Source organism: Bombina bombina, chromosome 1 (genome assembly GCF_027579735.1).
Source record: "Bombina bombina isolate aBomBom1 chromosome 1, aBomBom1.pri, whole genome shotgun sequence".
Taxonomy (NCBI): domain Eukaryota; kingdom Metazoa; phylum Chordata; class Amphibia; order Anura; family Bombinatoridae; genus Bombina; species Bombina bombina.
This window is the reverse complement of record NC_069499.1, coordinates 1,430,367,047-1,430,392,266: the sequence shown is the minus strand read 5'-3', so window position 1 is coordinate 1,430,392,266 and position 25,220 is coordinate 1,430,367,047. Positions and strand designations below refer to the sequence as shown.

The window sequence follows — 25,220 nt, the reverse complement described above, 5'->3', positions numbered from 1 at the left end:
AATAATCGTGTAAAGAGACATGACATCAGCCACCATCCAGGTGTACCCCTCCTGCCATATTATCTTATCCAAACAGTCCAAAAGATGATGTGAATCCCTTAAATAGGAGTATAATCCTTTTACCAAAGGCTGGAGAATGTCATCCATCCATTCGGACATTGGCTCCAAAAGGGAGCCAATGCCCGAAACAATTGGCCTCCCCGGGGGATTCACAGGATCCTTATGGATCTTGGGCAAGTAATGGAAGAGGGGCACAACTGGATGGTCAGGGATTAAGTGCTGTAAATCTTCCTCACTAAATAAACCCAATTCTATTCCATCATCTAACAAGCTAATCAGCTCTTTCTGAAAGGTTGATATAGGATTTCTTGACAAACGTCAATAAACATTTACGTCTTGTAATTGGCGTTGTGCCTCTGCAAAATAATCGGCTTTATATATCACTTTGATGTTGCCTCCCTTATCGGAGTTCCTAATTACAATCTCATTATTATTTTGCAAGAGATCCAATGCCAACCTCTCTGATGGAGTCAAATTTGAAGCATATTTCTTAGATTTATTCTCATCAGTTCTGTCAGCCAACTGTAATATTTGTCTCTCAACATTTTTTTGAAACATATTCAAAACTTGTCCTCTGTGTTGAATAGGATAAAAACTAGATTTACTCTTTTTGGTTTTTTGTGGTCTAACATGTTGCAACAAAGTATAACTATTTACATTTAATTCCACTAAGGTATTTAATGCACAAGCATCCTCAAATTATATACTATCACCAACTCCTTTATTCGCCACTAAAACATTGCTATTCTCTACCTGAGGCTCAGGCTTGATACTAAAAAATCTCTTTAATATCAGCTTCCTGACAAATTTATTAACATCCAGCAATGTAGTGAATGGCGAAAAATTTCTCGAAAAGGCAAAACCTAGACCTTTACTCAAAACTTTAATCTGATCAGAGCTCAATGCATATGAAGAAATGTTAATAACACTGAAATCTTAAGTCCCATTATTGTTTAAGCCTTCTTTTTTTCTTATGGATTTTCCTTTTGGATCTCCTAGTTCTCCTAAAGGGATCTTCTGTTCTTTTCTTACAACCTTAGGGCGCACCACCGGTTCTTCACCCTCTGTATCCTCTGCTGACGTGCCCTGAAGAGAATGAGAACAAAAGGAAGAGACAGAAGAGACAGAAGAGGCTGGAGAAAGAGAGGATGCTTCTGATGATTTCATGGATACTTGATCTGTGGTTTCAGCTTCTGTAGATGAAAACACCACTTTCTTGTTCTTTTTATTCTTATAATTCTTCAAGATGGGTTTAGGAGTAGGGCCAATCCCTTTATCCACATCATTTGCATCTTTTTTATTATTTAATCTGTTTTTTCTATTGAATCTATAGCCTTTATTCCCTTGTTGGAAGCTTGGCCAGGAATACACCCTATTAGATTCATAATCCGTCCTGTCTCGACTAAATTTAGTTCCCTTTCTTTCTGCTAGGATATTATCCAGGTTATCAATATGTTCCTGCATAACCTTCTTATGCTCCAAGAACTTCTCATGTTCCTCAAATTTCTTTAGCTCCAGTTCTATTTCACCAATACGGTCCTTTAGATTTACTCTCTGCTTATGTTTGCACTTGATCAGAATGCTCATAAGTTTAATAGAGCAGTCTGTTAGAGTATCATTCCACTCTGAGATTATATCAAGATCATCTACCTCAAATGTCAGAGATGTATTCAATCTGAGTCCCCTGGGTACTCTATTGAGGTTTATGTTATTTTCAAAAGCCTCAATATCCCATGTTAATCTCAAATCAGAGGTTAATAATTTTTCTAACGACTTGAATAAGGGTTCCATTTTCTGTATAAACCCCTCATTTCTATCACTAGAAAATACTCGTTTAAAGAGCTACTTTCTAGCTTCAGCATCATAAAATGTACTGGACAATACTGCATTATCAATGTCCATGCCCAATTACTTGGGGCAAACAGTGGTTCGATGTTATATAATTATCGACCACTTTAATGCATTCAAACAGGCAACGTACTATACACTTAAAATGCAACATCTTTTAAACAACGATCCAGAACAAACAATTCCCGTGCAACAGTAGTTAGTGTCGCTTATGCAATATTGCTTATTCCTTTGCTGTGGGCATTCATTGTTGTAATGAACTAAGGATCCTCATATAGAGCTGCAAATATCATATACACAATCCTTATCTCAGAGTAAAACAAAAAGAGGCACTTACGAGTCCGTCAGGAACCGAATCTGATGTAGTCGCTGTTATACTCAGTTTATCCATACAGCAACCATGAGACGAGACAGGCTGTAGTGGGTTCAGCGTGAAAGTAAGTCAGAGCAGAGCTGCTCATGCTTCCATGATGGAGGACAACGTGGTGTCGCCTAAACGATGACTTCATCAAGGATAGCCAGTTGTTGACGTAGCCACAGAGAGAATGCTGAGTGCAAGGTGCAAAGCTGAAGGGGAGCAGGAACCAACCGCTCAAAACATCAAAAACAAAGGCTGCACATCAGGTCTGTAATTCACACAAAGGTTTAGTATAAAGACCCAGACAGACATGGATAGATAGAGTAGTCTGATGCGTTATGCGCCCCCTAGTGGCGCTTATTCATAGACTCAGTTTACAATGTAAAACATTCATCTTTAGACACATTTGCCAATACAAACATTAAAATAAAAAATAAAAAAATAATACATATAATCTGCAGTTATTTCATACCAATTAATAATATGATAAGACACTGAAGCTAATATATATATATAGGAGATAGTATAGTGCACCCATAACTTAGCCTGTACTGTATGATGTACTTGTTATAATATGCCTTAGGTACATTGTGACATTTAGCCAATCCTCATCGTTTAAGCGACACCTCGTTGTCCTGCAACATGGAAGCTTGAGCGGCTGTGCTCTGACTTAATTACACACTCCCACCTGGCTTCTACTTCACTCCCCCCCCCCCCCCACAGACTATGAAGCCTTTACAATACCTTAATTTCCTACTATATTCAGTTATAACAATTGATATTCAGATTGTTGCAATTATCCTTTGTACAATCCTTACTTTCACAGGTATATATTATATGCTTTACCAAACAGCTAAGATGCACCAGTTTACACTGTAGCTGATATCTATTATACAGTTTAGCAGTATATATTCTCTTGTAGACATTTTCAGTTACATATCTTACATCTTAGAAAAAAACATTTTATGTGTTATAAGCTAAACATCGCTTAACAGCCTAAAAGGTATTTACTTTTGTTCTAAATTGCTTTCTACTTGTATATTAGTTGTACCATATCTAGCATCATGGTTAGCTAGCTAGCAGAATATATAGAGGGATTACAGAAAAGAAATGAAACATAATAAATAATAAATAGGTCAGAGAAATCATCAAAACATGACGAAGGAAATTGTTCAGTGATATTACAACTCCCATCAGCATATGCCATACTGGTTTATGCTATTCATATCTCTATATTAATTGATACCACACTATCGCCTAGATTTAGAGTTTGGCGTTAGCCGTCAAAAGCAGCGTTAAGGGGTCCTAACGCTGCTTTTTACCGCCCGCTGGTATTTAGAGTCAGCCAGGAAAGGGTCTACCGCTCACTTCCTTTCTGCGACTCCAGGCTCCCGCAGATCCCCTTACGTCAATTGCGTATCCTATGTTTTCTATGGGATTTGCCTAACGCTGGTATTTGGAGTCTCGGAAGAACTGAGCGGTAGAGCCTCTACCGACAAGACTCCTACCGCCAAAAAAAGTCAGTAGTTAAGAGCTTTATGGGCTAACGCCGGAATATAAAGCTCCTAACTACTGTGCTATAAAGTACACTAACACCCATAAAGTACCTATGTACCCCTAAACCGAGCCCCCCCACATCTGCCTACCGGACACCGCCGCCACCTATATTATCCCTATGAACCCCTAATCTGCTGACCCTAACATCTCCGACACCTACATTATATAACCCCTAATCTGCCCCCCCAACGTCGCCACTACCTAACTACACTTATTAACCCCTTATCTGCCGACCGGACCTCGTCGCCACTATAATAAATGTATTAACCCCTAAACCGCCGCACTCCCGCCTCGCAAGCACAATAATACATTTTATTAACCCCTAATCTGCCCTCCCTAACATCGCCGCCACCTACCTACAATTATTAACCCCTAATCTCCCGTCCACAACGTCGCCGCTACTATAATAAAGTTATTAACCCCTAAACCGAAGTCTAACCCTAACCCTAACACCCCCCTAACTTAAATATTATTTAAATTAAACGAAATAATATTCCTATAATTAAATAAATTATTCCTATTTAAAACTAAATACTTACCTATAAAATAAACCCTAATATAGCTACAATATAACTAATAATTACATTGTAGCTATTTAAGGATTTATATTCATTTTACAGGCAACTTTGTATTTATTTTAACTAGGTACAATAGCTATTAAATAGTTAATAACTATTTAATAGCTACCTAGTTAAAATAAGTACAAAATTACCTGTAAAATAAATCCTAACCTAAGTTACAAATACACCTAACACTACACTATCATTACATTAATTAAATAAATTAACTACAATTAGCTAAACTAAAATACAATTAAATAAACTATTCTATAATACAAAAAACAAACAAACACTAAATTACAAAAATAAAAAAAATTGCAAGAAGTTTAAACTAATTACACCTAATCTAAGCCCCCTAATAAAATAAAAAAAACTCCCCAAAATAAAAAAATGCCCTACCCTATTCTAAATTACAAAAGTAATCAGCTCTTTTACCAGCCCTTAAAATGGCTTTTTGCGGGGTATTGCCCAAAAGTAATCAGCTCTTTTACCTGTAAAAAAAAATACAACCCCCCAACATTAAAACCCACCACCCACATACCCCTACTTTAACCCACCCAAACCCCCCTTAAAAAAAACTAACGCTAACCCCCTGAAGATCTCCCTACCTTGAGTCGTCTTCACCCAAACGGGCTGAAATCTTCATCCAAGGTGCGCAGAGGAGGTCCTTCATCCGGTAGAAGTCTTCATCCAGGCGGCATCTTCAATCTTCATCCATCCGGAGCGGAGCCATCTTCAAAGGAGCCGACGCGGAGCCATCCTCTTCAACCGACGACTGAACGACGAATGAAGGTTCCTTTAAGGGACGTCATCCAAGATGGCGTCCCTTCAATTCCGATTGGCTGATAGGATTCTATCAGTCAATCGGAATTAAGGTAGGAAAAACCTGATTGGCTGATCCAATCAGCCAATCAGAATGAAGTTCAATACGATTGGCTGATCCAATCAGCCAATCGTACTGAGCTTGCAATCTATTGGCTGTTTCAATCAGCCAATAGAATGCAATCTCAATACGATTGGCTGATTGCATCAGCCAATCGTATTGAACTTCAATTTTCCTACCTTAATTCCGATTGGCTGATAGAATCCTATCAGCCAATCGGAATTGAAGGGACGCCATCTTGGATGACGTCCCTTAAAGGAACCTTCATTCATCGTTCAGTAAAAGAGCTGATTACTTTGGGGCAATGCCCTGCAAAAAAGCCCTTTTAAGGGCTGGTAAAAGAGCTGATTACATTTTTAATTTATAATAGGGTAGGGCATTTTTTTATTTTGGGGGGATTTTTTATTTTATTAGGGGGCTTAGATTAGGTGTAATTAGTTTAAACTTCTTGTAATTTTTTTATTTTTTGTAATTTAGTGGGGGTTTTTTGTATTATAGAATAGTTTATTTAATTGTATTTTAGTTTAGCTAATGTAGTTAATTTATTTAATTAATTTAATGATAGTGTAGTGTTAGGTGTATTTGTAACTTAGGTTAGGATTTATTTTACAGGTAATTTTGTACTTATTTTAACTAGGTAGCTATTAAATAGTTATTAACTATTTAATAGCTATTGTACCTAGTTAAAATAAATACAAAGTTGCCTGTAAAATAAATATAAATCCTAAAATATCTACAATGTAATTATTAGTTATATTGTAGCTATTTTAGGGTTTATTTTATAGGTAAGTATTTAGTTTTAAATAGGAATAATTTATTTAATTATAGGAATATTATTTCGTTTAATTTAAATAATATTTAAGTTAGGGGGGTGTTAGGGTTAGACTTCGGTTTAGGGGTTAATAACTTTATTATAGTAGTGGCGACGTTGCGGGAGGGAGATTAGGGATTAATAATTGTAGGTAGGTGGCGGCCATGTTAGGGAGGGCAGATTAGGGGTTAATAAAATTTATTATAGTGTTTGCAAGGCGGGAGTGCGGCGGTTTAGGGGTTAATACATTTATTATAGTGGTGGCGAGGTCCGGTCTGCAGATTAGGGGTTAATAAGTGTAGGTAAGGTAGCGGCGACGTTGGGGGGGCAGATTAGGGGGTAATAAATATAATATAGGTGTCGGCGATGTTAGGGGGAGCAGATTAGGGGTTCATAGGGATAATGTAGGTTGCGGCGGTGTCCGGAGCGGCAGATTAGGGGTTAATAATATAATGCAGGTGTCAGCGATAGCGGGGGCGGCAGATTAGGGGTTAATAAGTGTAAGGTTAGGGGTGTTTAGACTCGGGGTTCATGTTAGGGTGTTAGGTGCAGACTTAGAGAGTGTTTCCCCATAGGAAACAATGGGGCTGCGCTAGGAGCTGAACGCTGCTTTTTTGCAGGTGTTAGGTTTTTTCCAGCCAGCTCAGCCCCATTGTATCCTATATCGTGCACAAGCATGTTTTTCCAGCTTACCGCTATTGTAGGCAACGCTGGTATTGAGAGTTGAAGGTAAGGTAAATTATGCTCAACGCTCCCTTTTCTGAGCCTAACGCAGCCACTCAGACAACTCTAAATACCAGCGTTGTTTTAAGGGTGCGCTGGGAAAAAAAGCAGCGTTAGCTACGCGGGTCTTTTACCGACATAACTCTAAATCTAGGCGATTGTTTTCTTCATTGTTTAACACCCTAGAGATATACATACAGAAAACTCTTCATAGGATATATATATAATATATTATATAAATATATTATATTTCATATTTAATTTGAGGCTGTGAGAAGCCACGCCCCAAGCCACACCACCGAGGCACACCCTCTCCACCCCCATTTAAAAAGTGTTCAGGAATCTTCTGTGCAAAAGGTGGCAACCCTACACCTATTTGACCAAGGTCAGAAAAAACCCTGAACCTTAAGGGGACTTGAATCCCAAAAAAATTATTTCATGAATCAGATAGAGAATACAATTTTAAACAACTTTCCAATTTACTTCTATTGTTTAATTTGCTTCCTTCTCTTGTTATCCTTTCCTGAAAGCTTTATCTAATTCTTAAGGAAAGATCCCACTCAGAGAGAGTCATATAGACCCATAGCGCTCTTAAATTCAGATTCCAAGATACGTCAATTTTAGCTCAGAGGCTTCAGGTAACACTCTCTAATGTTATTCATAAAGATCAAGCCGGCTTTCTACATACGCAAAATTCCTCAGCAAAAATAAGAGAAGCTCTGGTAATCACAGAATATTTCTGGAACTTGGCGGCATCTGCAGAGGGGGAGGAGAGGGCACTCCTGACCTAGCTATTGTTTCAATTGATGCAGAGAAAGCTTTTGATTCGGTACATTTTGATCATCTCTTCTCCTCCTTAGCCAAATTTGGTTTTAGAGGTGGCTTTCTCAATTTTATTGGAAGTTTGTACAAAGATCCCCACACGAGAATGATAGTTAACAACACTCTGTCCCCACAGATCACGTTGAGAAGGGGAACTCGTCAGGGATGCCCCCTTTCCCCCCTCTTCTTTAATGTCTCTATTGAACCACTAGCAATCATAATCAGGCACCGATTAGAGGGTATCAAAATAGGTAAAGAAGAGATGAAAATAGCTCTGTATGCTGACGATATACTTATCTACCTGTCAAACACCAAAATCAGCATACCTAAACTTCTCCAGCATACCTAAACTTCTCAGCATACCTTATCTTCTCCATTATCGATCAATTTGGGTCTTTTTCAGGCTATAAGGTTAATGCAGCAAAATCTGAACTCCTTTGGCTCAGAAAAAGTACCAACTCTACTCCCAATATCCCCTTTTGAATAGTCAATGATTTACTTAAATATTTATGGATTCGAATTCCACCTAAGTTAGGTGATATTTATAATATTAACATCCTTCCAGTTTTGGCAAACTTCAGGGAGAAACTTAGGAGCTGCAAAATCTACCATTATCCATCTCTGGGCGAATCGCCCTGTTCAAGATGGTTCTTCTCCCGAAGCTGCTATATGTCTTACAGAACACTTCAATAATATTGCTAGAAAGGGACATTCAATCACTCAACAGTACATTGAGAAGATTTATATGGCAGGGGAAAAGACCCAGGATATCTTTAATTAAACTATCTCTCGCAAAGGAGTACGGAGGCCTTGCACTGTCCGATGTCCAATTGTACAATTATATTTTTTTGGCACGTATAGTGGCAGATTGGATCTTTTCCAATAATTAGGTAGTGAACAATACACTCGAGGAATGCATTTGTTACCCATTTCTCCCATTAGCACTAATCCACTGCAAGCCGAAAGGGCTTCCGATGGGTATTAAGAGCCTTAAAACCCTTTACAACCCATTAAAGGCTTGGTGGAGAATAGGGAACCTTTTTTCAATAAACTGTAGGGTCTCTCAATACCTACCCTTGATGGACAATCCAAAATTTCAAGCAGGTCTAGACCTAAATTTAGACCTAAATGTGTTAAAACATTTGAATAATTAAAGAATGAATTTAACATTACTAATAAGGTGTTTTTTGCATATCTGCAAATAAGACATTTTACCCTAGAATTAATGAAGGAGGTAAATTGGTGCTGGACCTTGGGCAACTTGGAAAGTTGGCTCACTTTGGTCAAGAAAGGGTGTATGTCTATCACTCTGTGTTATCACCTCTTAGGATCCACTAAAGGAGCCCCCATTCAAGAGAAAATTGCCTCTGAATGGAATCTGCTGATACCTCAGACTAACATTGATTCCAAATTTATACAAGCATCTATTCTTAAAGTAGCACAGACCACTCTCTCAGCTACCTGGAGAGAAGCACACGTTTAACTTTTACATAAGTCATACTTTACCCCTGAAAAAGACTGCAAGCTTCGGAATCTAAATTTTAACAACTGTTCCTAAATGCTCTTTTCCAGCAGCAGATTTACTGCACATGTTATGGAACTGTCCAAAGACTAGACAGTTTTGGTGGAAAGTAGAATTTTGGCTGAATAACTCACTTAAGATCTCCTCTCCGACACTATCACTGACCCATGTCTTATTTTGTCTGAAAAACCATAAGGGACGCCAACTTAGTGAAAAATTAATAAATGTATCAGTCCTGGCAGCTAGGCATTTAATTTTCAAAAAATGGAAAATGAGAGAGATGCCAAGTATCCTAGAAATTAAAAATTATTTGAAGAAACCATCACCTAGATTACGAGTTTTGCGTTAGGGTTAAAAAGCAGCGTTGGCCGGTCTCAACGCTGCTTTTTAACGCCCGCTGGTATTACGAGTCTTGAAGGTACAGGTGTACCACTCACTTTGGCCAGACTCGGAAATACCGCAAATCCACTTACATCAATTGCGTATCCTATATTTTCAATGGGACTTGCATAGCGCCGGTATTACGAGTCTGACCAAAAGTGAGCGGTAAACCCTCTCCAGTCAAGCCTGGTACCGCATTTTAAAGTCAGTAGTTAAGAGTTTTACACTACAACGCCGTAGCATACAACTCTTAACTAAAGTGCAACGCCGTAGCTTAAAACTATAACTAAAGTGCTAAAAAGTACACTAACACCCATATTATTATTAACCCCTAAACCGAGGCCCCCCCACATCGCAAACATTAAAATACATTTTTTAACCCCTAATCTGCCGAACCGGACATCGCCGCCACTATAATAAATATATTAACCCCTAAACCGCCGCACTCCCGCATCGCAAACACTATTTAAATATTATTAACCCCTAATCTGCTGGCCCTAACATCATCGACACCTACCTACATTTATTAACCCCTAATCTGCCGCCCACGTCGCTGCCACTATAATAAAGTTATTAACCCCTAAACCTAAGTCTAACCCTAACCCTAACTTAAATATAATTTAAATAAATCTAAATAAAATTACTACAATTCACTAAATTATTCCTATTTAAAACAAAATACTTACCTGTAAAATAAACCCTAAGATAGCTACAATATAACTAATAGTTACATTGTAGCTAGCTTAGGATTTATTTTTATTTTACAGGCAACTTTTTATTTATTTTAACTAGGTAGAATAGTTACTAAATAGTTATTAACTATTTAATAACTACCTAGTTAAAATAAAGACAAATGTACCTGTAACATAAAACCTAACCTAAGTTACAATTACACCTAACACTACACTATAATTAAATTAATTACCTAAACTAAATACAATTAATTACAATTTAAAAAAAATTATCTAAAGTACGAAAACCCCCCACTAAATTACAGAAAATAATAAAATAATTACAAGATTTTTTAAACTAATTACACCTAATCTAATCCCCCTAACAAAATAAAAAAGCCCCCCAAAATAAAAAAAGCCCTACCCTACATTAAATTACAAATAGCCCTTAAAAGGGCCTTTAGCGGGGCATTGCCCCAAAGTAATCAGCTCTTTTACCTGTAAATAAAAATTACAATTTCCCCCCCAACATTAAAACCCACCACCCACACAAACAACCATACTCTAAAACTCACCCAATCCCCCCTTAAAAAAACCTAACACTAACCCCTTGAAGATAACCCTACCTTGAGAAGTCTTCAACCAACCGGGCCGAAGTCCTCAACGAAGCCGGCAGAAGTGGTCCTTCAGACATGCAGAAGTCTTCATCCAGACGGCATCTTCTATCTTCATCCATCCGGCGTGGAGTGGCTCCATCTTCAAGACATCCGACGCGGAGCATCCTCTTCATCCGGAGTCTTCTTCAACAATGACGGTTCCTTTAAGTGAAGACATCCAAGATGGCGTCCCTTCAATTCTGATTGGCTGATAGAATTCTATCAGCCAATCGGAATTAAGGTAGGAAAAATCCTATTGGCTGATGCAATCAGCCAATAGGATTGAGCTTGCATTCTATTGGCTGATTGGAACAGCCAATAGAATGCAAGCTCAATCCTATTGGCTGATTGCATTAGTTTAAAAATCTTGTAATTATTTTATTATTTTCTGTAATTTAGTTTTTTTTTTCCGTACTTTAGATAATTTTATTTAATTGTAATTAATTGTATTTAATTTGTGTAATTAATTTAATTATAGTGTAGTGTTAGGTGTTAGTGTAACTTAGGTTAGGTTTTATTTTAAAGGTAAATGTGTCTTTATTTTAACTAGGTAGTTATTAAATATTTAATAACTATTTAATAACTATTCTACCTAGTTAAAATAAATACAAAGTTGCCTGTAAAATAAAAATAAACCCTAAGATAGCTACAATGTAACTATTAGTTATATTGTAGCTATCTTACGATTTATTTTATAGGTAAGTTTTTAGTTTTAAATAGGAATAATTTAGGTAATTCTAGTAATTTTATTTAGATTTATTGTAATTATATTTAAGTTAGGGGGTGTTAGGGTTAGACTTAGGTTTAGGGGTTAATACATTTAATATAGTGGTGGCGACGTTGTGGGTGGCAGATATGGGGTTAATAAATGTAGTTAGGTTGCGGCGGCAGATTAGGTGTTAATAAATATAATGTAGGGTTCGGCGATGTTGGGGGCAGCAGATTAGGGGTTCATAACTATAATGTAGGTGGCGGCGGTGTCTGGAGCGGCAGATTAGGGGTTAATAATATAATGCAGGTGTCGGCGATGTCGGGGGCGGCAGATTAGGGGTTAATAAGTGTAAGATTAGGGGTGTTTAGACTCAGAGTTCATGTTAGGGTGTTAGGTGTAGACATTAATGTATTTTCCCCATAGGAATCAATGGGGCTGCGTTAGGAGCTTTACGCTGCTTTTTTGCAGGTGTTAGTTTTTTTTTCAGCCGGCTCTCCCCCATTGATTCCTATGGGGAAATTGTGCACGAGCAGGTTCAGCAAGCTCACCGCTAACGTAAGCAGCGCTGGTATTGAGGTGAGATGTGGAGCTAAATTTTGCTCTTCACTCACTTTTTTGCAGTTAATAACGGGTTTCTAAAAACCTGTAATACCAGCGCTGTCTGTAAGTGAGCGGTGAGCATAAACTGCTCGTTAGCACCGCACCCCTCCTAACGCAAAACTCGTAATCTAGGTGAATGTATTTTGGAACAGAGGGACACTAATATAGATAATGAATCAGATATCAGACAATTCTTTAATAAATGGGCAGCATTTATTAAATCGCTCCCGATCACCGAGATTGACTATATGTTATTCCCGTTCAGGAACTCAGAGCTGGTACTCCTTGGCATTTGGTAAACACTAATATGGCTGACTAAGAGAGGAAAAGAACAGATGTATTTTCCCCATTCTTTACCCCTTGCTTCCTTCTTTTTTTTTTCTTGTTCCTTCAACCTTTTTCTTCTCCCCCCCCCCCCCCTTTTTTTTTCCTCCCTAGGGAAGTGGGTTTAATAGGAATTAAAACAATTCCAGCAGCATTAAGCAGAATTACAAGGTAATTTCTGTTAAGGTTTTAACTCAAGTGGTAATGTAATACTATTTTAATGTTATACTTTGTTTGATATGACTGTAATGACTACTGGCCTTGTATGGCGCAAATTACGTTAATATTTTCTCTTTTTTCTTTTATACTGCTGGTTCTAAAATAAATTATTTTAAAAAAAAAACTGTATTCTCTATCTGAATCATGAAAGAAAAAAATTGGGTTTCATGTCCCTTTAACCTTTCTTTAAACAAAGAATGATAATTATACTACTGTAATGCTAGAACATTATACTATATGTAACATATTTGTTTTTTGAATATCTTCTTATACACTATGTGTTTGAGTTTTTACTTTTAAATACAATTTTATAAGTATTATTTTTTTATTTTGCCCTGTACTATATTCAGCAGATAGCAGTCAGGCTTCAAAAAAGTGTTTTGCTATTACTATTGTTATTATTTATACTATTGTATCTAAAATACGTGTTTGTTAACAAAAACTACAGAAACATCAGAAGCTTGTCTTGCTCATCATCTGCACACTGATGCATCTCTTCCATGGCAACAGAATCCAGTCACGATCTCTTTTTGATTGGTTACTTACGTCAACTTTCGTCCCTTAAATCCCACCCCTTCTCTGATTAGTTCTTGGGCCTGTCTGTCAAAACCGGAGGCGGGATTATTGCTTCTTTGTATCTTTCTATTGGGCGACTATGATGTCATTGGCCTCGTTGATTGGCTAGAATCTGTTGCTCCTGGCAGCGACCGAGAGGGTGTACCTCTTTCCATTCTGTGACGTCAGATACGGTAACCGCCATTTTGGAGCGGAGTTGAACGGACCGAGGTGCTTGGTGGAAGAATCCGTTATCTTCCTTCGTTCTTCCCTTTCCCTCCCCTCATCCGGGACCATGTCTGATAAATACGAAGGAGACACCCACCTGGAAGAGACTGGCGAGGAGAAACAGGTGATCCCCGCCCACCTTTTTTAATGGCGGCCAGTAACCACTTAAAAGCGCTGGTCATCGAAGGGGTCACTTTCCTGGTTGCTTTTGACAGAATGCTGAACTGGATGCTGTATGATTGGCTGTCTATGACTTTAGAGGGCGGTGCTTAAAGATAATGGAATTTGGGGTTCCCTATTAATGTGTGTAGTATTTAAATATTCTCTGCTAGAGTTATCTGTAGTGTACTGAGAAACAGCCCTGTTGTTTGGCAGCCACTGTTATAAATGTGTACAGTTTTACAGGTACTTATACCCCCTAGCTAGGTTTGTATTATCGTAGATTGTACAGACTGTCATTTGATTCTTACTGCATTTCTGTATCCCACAAAAATACAAGGTCAAAACATGGTCTTCTAAAGTGGTCTTTGCACAGTTACAGGAGGCATCTTTAAGCAGTCATCCACCATGTTACTGTATCTAGGTTATCTCTTTTTCAGAAGTGTTTGTGTATGAATCATACTTTCTTTTGGATACTGTTTGTGTTGATTCATTATCCCCCACCCTTTATTTTTGTTCTTGGAAACTCAATGTCTTGTCTGCCAGATTACATTATAACATACTGAACTTGATGTAAAAATGTAGAAGAAAGTCAACTGTTCTCATACACTTGCTTGCTCTAACCCTGGCCTGATAGTGGAGATCTTTGCACTTTCCATACTTGGCAGCTGCAATCTCTGGCCTTGCACCTCATCTTTGTCCACTGACCTTTGGTCTGCTTGTATTTCTTGTGCCTCTAGCTTTGAGCCTATCTGAGGACTGAGGTTCATCTTTAGCTTTGGACATAATCTCTTTAGTTTCAGGCCCTTCTGCCAACATATAAAACCAAAACACAAAAATGCATCAAAATACACAGGACAGAAGGTAAAAAAAAAAAGCTTTATTGAAATATGTCCTTTAAACAATGGTGTACCCCCATAGGTAAAGCTTTTCTCTTGCTAGTATACTCATGCTGCCTCTAACTTCTTTAGCTATGCTTCCTTCTATGCCCTACTTCTCTTCAGGCCAACTCTAGACACCTATATGGTTCATGTCCCTCAAACCTTGGGCATCTCTGACTCTGCATTCATTAGCTTTGTGATGCTCTGCAGCTCCTGTCACCTTTTAGTTTTGGACTTTTTGCTGCTATATCCTGCAGCCTTTTTAGGCATGGATGACAGCGATTGAAAATGTTATTTGTACTTGAGAGCCATGGAATCCTTTTCTAAAGCGATGTATGTTGGCAATTATAAAAAGGTAGGAGACTGACTATAATTTTGTTATTTATGGCAACCTTGCTACCGGGTTGTGTTAATATCTGCTTTAAGGGGGCCGTAACCACACACTGAAATTTGTATATAAAATGTTTAGTTATGTTAATGAAATGACTTTCATTATTTATTTTCACCACTTTTTATGTAATTTAGCACTGAAAATTGAGCAATTTCTAATTCACAGAATTTTAACTGCACCCTATTAAGCTCTCAAGGCTAACCCTGCTATATATCTTTCCCTAATTGGCTTTATGAGATAACTGCAAAATAATGCACTCTATTCTAACTTTATAGCCGGAGCTAACCTTGTTGTCTGTTGACTAAAGCCCAGATTGGCTCCTCCAAGTAAGGCAAGTGATGGTGGGTGTAGTTTGGCTATTAACCCTTTTTAGTGCTAAGCACTTTCCCACCTGTGTGCTAAGCTGTTTAAAGGGTTTTTATATTTTTTTTTTCAGGTCCCCACTGTTGGGAAGGTTATGCGATTACCTTTACAACGGTGGGTCTTGGGGGGGGAGGTCTGTAGCTGCTTAGATGCCTGAGATATACAGGCTTCTAAGCAGCATGCCCCCTCCTATTCGTAAAATTGTTATTTTTAAATAAAGTTGCACAATGACGTCATCGCGCATAACGTGAAGCCCTGCAATGTCTGTCACTATGCAAACCCGATCGCCGGGGTAGGAGCGGGTGGGAGCCCCCAGATCTTCCTCAAGGTGGGAGAGTGCTTGCGAAGGCTCTGAGCCGTCGTTAGCACCTGAGTGGGAAACTGCGACAGCTCAGAGCCGTCGTTGGCCCTGAAAGGGTTAATAAATAATTGCAGTAAAAAGGATGTTAATGCGTTTTTCAAAACTTTAAGACTTGGCTATGTACTATAGCAACACAACAGAGATGTCTTGTAATTACAAGGTGTTTAGTATTGAGCACCACAGTTGCCATCCTTTTATTTCTCACCTTGTGAACCTGTAAGTTAATTTTGCTGCTGTCTAGTGTCATGGATGGGTCTGCTTTTTAGCCTTAGGACTCCTTGTTGGAATCCTGACTGCCTCACCTTGGGTACCTCTGTTCCCTGCCATACTGCATGTCATTGGGTTTGTCTTCCATTTCAGTCCTTGAGTTTCTTTGTCATCTTTTACATTGTAACAAATCTTATCAGTATGATTTGCTCCCTGTTTGTAGCCCTTTACCCACCTGTGGTGACTGCTAGCTCCTAGTCTACTTTTCCATCAATCCAGAGGCTGTAAATTATATATTTGTTGAGGCTTAAACTTTCTCTTTAAAACAAAACTTCTATTTCAGAATTTAATTGGAAGAAAATGTGTGGCCTGGCTTAAAAAGACAGATTATTATTATTATTATTATTATTATTATTATTATTATTTATATATATTTTTTTTTTATGGCCCTTCCTTTCTCATACAAGAGACTGTCTGGACCATGGAGGATTTGTTTTTACTTTGTTATAAGAAAGTATCCCTCATCAAACAAAACTGAACTTAAAGTGAAGGTTAATTTTGATGAATTAGTGCCCGGTTTTTAATAATCCTATTAAAAACAAGGGCACTTTAATTCATCAAAATTGACATTTCACTCGTTTTCTTCAAAAACTTACCTTTTAATCCCGGCAGCCGCTCCAGCACTTCCTCCACCCATCGCAAGCAGTCTTTGCGGGTCCAAAATGACGAATCCGGCTTCCTCCAATCACGGCGTCGCATCAGGCCAAGATTCCCCCGGGGGGGGGGGGGCGTGATTGGAGGAAGCCGGATTCGTCATTTCTGACGTCTGCAGAGGCTTCCGACGACCGTGGGAATTTGCTGGAGCGGCTGCCAGAATGAAAAGGTAAGTTGTTGTTGGTTTTTTTTTTTTTTTTTTTTTTTTTTTTTTTTTTTTGAAGAAAAAGAGTGAAATGTCAATTTTGATGCATTAAAGTGCCCTTGTTTTTAATAAGATTATTAAAAAATGGGCACTAATTCATCAAAATTGAGCTTCACTTTAAACTAGGGTGCTAGTTCTCCAAAGAAATAATGGACAACCAGTGGGCTAAATGGAAGAGGTAGTGGGTAAGGTTATGCAATGGCTCCTACCTAGGCCACACTAAATCCCTTACCGAAAGGGACAATAAACCAGGGCTCAACAAACCCAAGAGCCACTGGCTCCTAACTTTTTGGGTTATTCTCTATATATCTATATACAAATAAATACTTTTTATTAGCATAGCATTGAGGTTATTCTCCGCCTCCCTAGTCACGTGTGCCGCCATGTTGAAATCTCTCTTTCAATGCATTCTATTGGTGATATGTTTGCACATGCGTAACGGCTCTCCTTCAGATACCTTCAGTGAAACCTAAATTCTTAAATAATAGCACCAGTATTTACAGGAATGTTCATGAAGTATTTAGTGTTCCTTAAAGTGTCGGTAAACCTAAAATATAATGTTATATAATTCTGCACATAGTGCACCTTTTACACTAAGTGTAGTGTCTGACAGCAGGAGCGAGCTGCACTTAGTGTAATGGCTGTGACACACTGCAAGTGATGCGGCGCGAAGCAGCTGCTTCGCTCTGCGTCGCATCGCTTCTGAAGATCAAATATTTCATCTCAGAAAGCTCAGCTACGCGACCTGATGCAGCAGAGTGCTCAGAGATGAATAGGCAGGACACACTGAGCGCGCACAGCCGCATCTACACGCTGCGCATCGCTCTGCTTGCAGTGTGTCACAGCCTTTATGGCGCGGTCGGGCCGGGCTGTGACTATACAGCTGGCCCGATGCGCTGTGGAATAAAAACAGACCCGCTCAGCAGAGCACAGAGAGCGGGTCTATAAAACTGCCATATTTTAAAAAAATTAAAAGGTTATTTTAAGTTTTATAACAATAGCACTAATATAATGTTATATAATTCTGCACTATGTGCAGAATTATATAACATTATATTTTAGGTTTACTGTCCCTTTAAGTCTTCTTATAAATTTTACAAATGAACAGTCATTTTTAGCCCCAGCTGCTAATACACATAAAGCAATGATACCCCACACATTATTTTGCCTTCCCACAACACACACAAAGTAATGAGTTTACACAGTTGGCTGCCAGTAATGTATACACACAGCAGTGATTTAAACCCCCTTGTCTGGCAGTATGTGGTTTTTACCCCAGTCACTACCATATAGAGCAGTACTTATCGGATCATTACAGCTGTCCTACATGTGTGCCAAGGAATCCTCAGTCGTTTACATTTATTCACACCGGCAGAAAAAGTGTTACTGCATGCATCAGGCAACCTTAAAGGGGCATTAACTCCTCTTGCTTTTGTGAGAAAAAAAAATTGCGCTTATTCAACACAAAAAGAAAATTCTGTAACTCACGTTTTCAAATTGCCTAAATAATCAGCTTTTTTATTTGTATCATTGTAAAGGGATATGACACTCAATATTTATCTCTCATGATTCAGAAAGAGAATGTCATTTTTAAATAAAATTCCATTTAACTTCTATTTAATTTTTGCTTTGTTCCTTCGGTGTTCTTTGTCGAAAAGAATACCTAGGTAGGAACAGCTGGGAGCTAGCTACTGATAAATGCCTCCTGTCATTGGCTTACTGATGTATTCAGCTAGCTCCCAGTATCACACTGCTGCTCCTTCAATAAAGTGCATACGAAGTGAGAAGCGCTCTACCATGACGATTTACCACCCAGGAGCAGCCTCTTTTAGACCAGTGTACTTTTTACAGAGGAAAACTTTCCTGTAGTATATCAGTCTGATCCCGCCAAGTAAGGTCAGTCCAGCCCCTTAATACCAGGCAATTCTCCTCTGAACAAGGAACATAACAAACCCCAGATGATCGTTTCAGCCTCCTATGGGCCTTGTCAGTGAGGTGCAGCCACATTCCTCTAAGCACACTGAGCAAGGAGTCCACGTCTGGTTTCCCCCATCACCCATAGGGAGACCTCCCCAGGGTTATATTAATTTGCATACGAAGAGAGAAGCGCTCTACCAGGAACTGACGAGGCTCAATGAAGGCCGAAACGATTGTCTGGGGTTGCTGTGTTCCTTGTTCAGAGAGGAATTGCCTGGTATTTCGGCGCTGGACTGACCGTAATAGGCGGGATCAGACTGATATACTACAGGAAAGTTCTACTCTGTGAAAAGCATTACTGGGCTAAAAGAAGTTGCACCCAGGTGGTAAATGGCCATAGAACAGGCTAACAATTATTGAGCTGGTTGTTCGTTCCTGTGAGTGCACTTCTCTCTCTGTGTATTTAGACTCCTTCAATAAAGGATATTACAATAATGAAGCAGAATTGATAATATAATTCAATTGGAAAGTTGTTTATAATTGCATGCTCTGTCTCATTCATGAAAGAGAAAAAAAATTGTGTTTCATGTCCTAAAAAAAAAATAATAGTTTCAGAATTTGCTTTTGGCCTTTATAGGGGTCGTATGAAATGCTCAGATTTTACCAAAAAATTCCCTTTACCAAAAACAGATAATGTAATTTTTTTGGTTTGTTAAAGATAAAAAAAAAAAAAAAAAAGCTTGCTAGGTTGTTCTTATACAAGTACGTTCTAAATTCTGTTATCAGTATTTCTATCATTTTTTCATGTATCCGCCAAAGAAGCAAATATACCAGCATAACACATCATGGTGTAAGAAGGTTGCAGAACCCTTTAAATTTGGGTGAGGTGGGTTTATCATGCAGTACTGCAATATGCAGCAGTTTCCTTATGTGTTTGTTTATTGCTGGGTCCTTGAGCCCATGGCCACGGGATCTGCTGCCTTATAGGTATTTGTCATGTTGTGTCCTTCAGAACAGAAATGTTCTGGTTTCTCATTATAAATGACACTCTCTGATTCTGTTTCCTGAAACATTTTATCAGTTATCCAGCAACAGTGTTTTATGTTGAAAATTATATTTTTAAAATGTGATTTGCCTAGGTAAAAAAAAGCGAAGGTTATGTATAATAAAGGGACATATAAACAGCAGGTCATTCTTAAAAGAACAGTAAAGTAAAAACTTATTATTAAACTTTGCAATTGTAATTATCAATTTTCCTTAGTTCTCAATATTCCTTACTAGAGTAAACCTATGCCGGTTGATCAGAGTTTAGGACCATACACATCTTTAGCAGTCGGTGGTAGTAGTGTTTACACCCAGGGGTTGACAAATCTTTTTAAAATTTAGGAGCCAGACAGTGTTGAGCCTTGTTTACAAAAATGTATAACACGGCTATTTAATACTATTGCAAATACTCTGCCCGATGGCAAAGACACATGCACGGTCCTGAGATTCTATAAAACCTACTTGGCTTTACTCTTCAACAAAGGATACCGAGAGTAAAGCAAATTTGATAATACAAGTAAATTGGAAAGTTGTTTAAAATTGTATGATATATTTGAATCAAGATGGTTGAATTTTGACTTTACTGTACTGTTAAAGGGACAGCAAACGCCTTGTAATTACAAGACCTTTCTGTTGTGTTGCTATAGAATAACATCAGTCAAGTCTTAATGTGTTTAAAATAAATTAACATCCTTTTTACTGCAATCATTTTTTAATACCCAACTCCACCAACCAACCATTTGCGTTATTTGGATTAGCCAATCTTTAGTTCAGACAACAAGGCTAGTCACTGTCATAAAGTTAGTACATAGTGAACTGTTTTGTAGTTATCTGATAGTCATTTAGGGACAGCTATGTAGCCGGGTTAACCTTGATAAATCACCAGGGTGCTTTTCAAGGTCTTAGAAATTACTAATTTTTCAGAGCTAAATTACATGAAAAGTGGGCAACATCAATGTATTGCAGAGTTGTATCATTATGTGTAACTAAACTTTTTATTTATTAATCACAACTTGTTACTGTCTCTTTTTAAGTATGCATAATGCAATCAAGTCTCCAGGGAATACAAAATGCAATTTGTGGAGAAAATACATTCCAAATAAAGGAGAATACAGGTGGCCCTCGATTTACAACGGTTCAATTTGCACCATTTCAGAATAACAACCTTTTTTTCCCAGTCATGTGACTGCTATTGAAAAGCATTTAAAGCAGTGCATTGATTAAAATAGCCAGTAGGTGGAGATGTCTGCTTGTGTTGCAGCAAAGCCAAGCAAGCTAAAATTAATCAGTTTAACCAGACCTGAGCTATCGAGCAGATTTCAAAGGAACAAGATCTTCCTGTCTATAAATCAGTCCAGAATGGAATGCATAGAAAGAACTGTTTGCAGAAAAATGCAAGTGAAGTCTGTGTTGTGTGATTATTTTATTAGGTTTATAATGCTGTTTAGGAAATGTTTTTGTTCATTTAACTTAGTTTAATTATATATTCTGTGTTGTGTGATTATTTTATTAGGTTTATAATGCTGTTTAACATTTTAAAGTCTTCATTTCAAAGCTTTAAAAATAATGTATTAGGTGTTACTTATGACAATAAATCAGTCTCTCTTTCTGTTAAGTGCTTCCTCAAATGAATCCTGAATCTACTACCCTTCAGCTTGAGATCATGACCCCTTGTTCTTGAATTTTCCATTTTATGTAAAATACCCACAGTCTCAGTTTTACTAAGCCCTTTAACGTACTTGAAAGTTGCTATCATATCACCAAACCGCCGTTTGGTTTTAGAATGTAGCAGGATGTTCCATGCCATTTTAAAGCCCATCACTTTTAGGAAGGCATGGAACGTCCTAACGGCGTCAAGTGGTAGGTAAATATTTTCATTTTGTTAGCACTATTTGCTGTAAAGCAAATTTACAGCATAGAATATAAAGTCAGAGCTCAGAATCCTACTAGAATTTTACTGGGAAAGTCGTTAAAATTGCTTTACAAACTCTTTCTATTCACTATTTAAACATTTTATGAGAATTTTTATTTTGAGTTAAAACAGGCATAAACCGTGTAAAGGGAAAGTATACACCAATTCTTATATAACTGCTTGTAATAGACCCTACTATAAAATTAGAATATGCACAGGTACTGATATAAAAATCTAGTAAAAAAAAACATTTTAAAAACTTACTTAGAAGCTCCCAGTTTAGCACTGCTGCTGAGGTTAGGCTGGGACACCCACTGAAAGGGGCTGGGAAAACATGAAGAGCAGACACTTACACCCCCTCCTGCATATGAAAAGACAGATAACATGGACAGGAGCCAGCAGGAGTTTGTAAACAAGCGTGTACATCTGACACTTTGGGGCTTGGTTTGGAGTCTGAAAATCAGCACAATGTTATTAAAAATAAATAAGCAAAACTATACATTTACAACACTCCCAGATGGGCTATATAAATGGATTATCTACAACACATTTATACAAAGACAAATCTTGTGTACAATGTCCCTTTAAGTGAATTAACATACCAGCCATGTTTAAAATTTAAATAAACTATTACATTGATTGCTGCAATTGTTTTTCATTGGTCAAACTCCCCACACAGCTTGTCTTATTTGAAGGAGCAAATCTGGACTCCTTACTGGAGTAGACAAGGTTTACCTCTTTCATTTTATTAGCACAACTTGCAGTATGTTATCTTTATAATATCTGCTGTGTCATTTAGGGAAATATTCCAATTACATATACAGAAAGACAAGTGCTCTACCACGATAGATCAGTAGCTTGTTCTGTGGCGAGTTACCACCTAGGAGCAGCCTTGTTTTGCCTAATTGTGCTTTACACAAAGGAGAACTTTCCTGAAGTAAATCAGTCTGATCCCGACTAACAAGGTCAGCCCAGCCCCAAAATAAAAATTCTCCTCTGAGAAAGGGAAATGGCAACCCAAGACTATATCATTTTGGCCTTCATTGGGCCTCGTCAGTGAGGTGCAGCCATATTCCTCTAAGCACACTGGGCATTAGTCCACGTCTGGTTCCCCTCCATCACCCTTAGGGAGAGACTTCCCCAGAGTCATAATACAAATGCATACAGAAAGAGACGTACAGCTCAGTAGCTTGTTCTATGGCGAGTTACCACCTAGGAGCAGCCTGTTTTTAGCCCAATTGTGCTTTTCACAAAGGAGAACTTTCCTGAAGTTTATCAGTCTCATCCCGTCTAACAAGGTCAGACTAGCCCCGAAATACCAGGCAATCCTCCTCTGAACAAGAAACATTGCAAACCCCAGACCGAGTATTCTGTTTATACTACTGCAAATGGTTATTTTAACTCTTGTTCAATCGTGTGTGTGCCTAATAAAGTGTAATTCTACCTTAATGTGGGGTTGCGCCTTGTTCTCTTGTTCTTACTGCAACTTTCTAATTTACGCCTATTATCAATTTGTCTTTGTTCTCTTGCTATCTTTTTTTGAAAAAGAAGGCATCTAAGCAAAGCAGCCAATTTTGTTCAGCACCCTGGACAGCAATTGTTTGTTTGTGGGTGAATTTATCCACCAATCAGCAAGAACAACCCAGGTTGTTCACCAAAAATGGTCCGGCATCTAAACTTACGTTCTTGCTTTTTAAATAAAGATGCCAAGAGAATGAAGAAAATTTAATAATAGGAGTAAATTAGAAAGTTGCTTAAAATAACATGCTCTATCTGAATCACAAAAGAAAATATTTGGGTTCAGTGTCCCTTTAAGGAAAGTTCTCCTCTGTGAAAAGCACAATTGGGCGAGAAGAGGCTGTTCCTAGGTGGTAACTCCCCATAGAACAGGCTGCTGAGACGTTTCTCTTTCTTTATATATTAGGGGAATATATATAGCATGGTTAGACAGGTGAAGCCTGCACTGTGCACTATCCATTCTCAGAAATTGAAAAAAAAAAAACACAATTAGAGTAAAATTACAAGAAAAGGGGGCACATTCATGTATATTGCAAAGCTTTTTACTTCACCTAACTAGTTTCCTAGTGTTGTCCCTTTATAAAGTGCATATAACTGCATGTAATAGACACTACTATAAAAAAGAATATGCAAAGATACTAATCTAAAAATCCAGTATATAACTTTATAAAAACTTACTTAGAAGCTCCCAGTTTAGCATTGTTGAAAAGGTTAGGCAGGGACACCCACTGAAATGGGCTAGAAATCAAAAAGAGCAGACTTCCCCCCCCCCCCCCTTTTCCTGCCCTGCATATGAAAAGACCCTTTACACAAACAGGAGCAAGCTGGAGTAGGTAAACAACTGTCTACTTATAAAACTTTTGGCTTGGTTAGGAGTCTAAAAATCAGCACAATGTTAATTAAAAAAAAAAAAATTGGGCTGTATAAATGGATCATCTGCAAAGAAAAATCTAGTGTATAATGTCCCTTTAATGCTTTTTTATAAAATGTTTTGTCTATCTATAAAACCTTACACAGGGTGTAGTTGAAAATAATATGCATCAACCTTGCAGGCCAGGATGCAAATGGAACAGTCTGTATTTGCTTTGTAAAATGACTGTGGGAGGTAACAATGTCATTACTGTATGTTAAGTACGTATACATTTTTTATATAAAACTATAAATAAATATAATATATATATATATACACACAATTTTTTTTATTATTATTATAAATACAGAATTTTTAGTTTTACCTCCTTTTGTTAACAATTATAGCTGTCTTGCTAAACATACATAGAATTCAAGCATCAAAAATCAATCATTTTCATCTCGTAGCAAGGAAGTTGAGTGATGCTTCATACAGTTATTCCATAGACAAAACACACACATGCTCATCCTGTTTACTAGAGTGCTTTTAGCACTTACACTATATATTTTTAGTTTTAAGTAAAACCATAGCTTAAAAGGACTGTGTACTGTGAGGTTTTTCTCCCCTTTAATGTGTTCCCAATGATCCATTTTACCCACTAGACTAGAGTGTATCACATTGTTTGCAAATGGCTTTTTTTTACCTTTTTATTTTGTAATTTAAATCGGCTGCTTTTTTGTATCCCCATCTATTTTAAATATTTCAAATCTTAAATACTGGTTAAAGAAAAGCTGTGTAAACAAGATGTAAAGAAATTACATTCCCAGTGGGTGTTGGGACATAGAGAGATGTTAATTTTCCATTGTTTTTGCTAAGTATTGGTCTCACTGTGTATAGTGACATAAGATGAGGAGTATTTTGTATAAACATAAGCGTATGATGTCTGTTCCCCCTGGAAGCTCAGCCCATTTGATTATGTTTTACATGCAATATGCAGAGATGGCTATTTCATATATAAAAATGAAACCGTAAAATTTGGTTCACTCTGGTTCACTCTGACTCTTTTGTACCACCTGTGAGGATAATTTACAGCATCCGAGCTGACTGGCCTTAGTTTGATTTTATCATTAAAGAGACTTGTAACTTTTTATTATAATTATTTCATTGTTTTATATTGTGGAACATATATTTTAAAGTGAATGTCAATT

General features: G+C 37.7%; 1 protein-coding gene across 1 annotated transcript in view; it reads left to right on the top strand.

Moving 5' to 3' along the window:
- Nucleotides 1-13,451: 13,451 nt before the first annotated feature.
- Nucleotides 13,452-25,220, top strand: part of ENSA (endosulfine alpha) — an 88,010-nt gene continuing 76,241 nt past the window's right edge. The window contains exon 1 of the mRNA XM_053705478.1: nucleotides 13,452-13,614. Coding sequence (XP_053561453.1) covers nucleotides 13,558-13,614 — 57 coding nt within the window. The 5' untranslated portion in view covers nucleotides 13,452-13,557. The remainder of the gene's footprint in view (nucleotides 13,615-25,220) is intronic.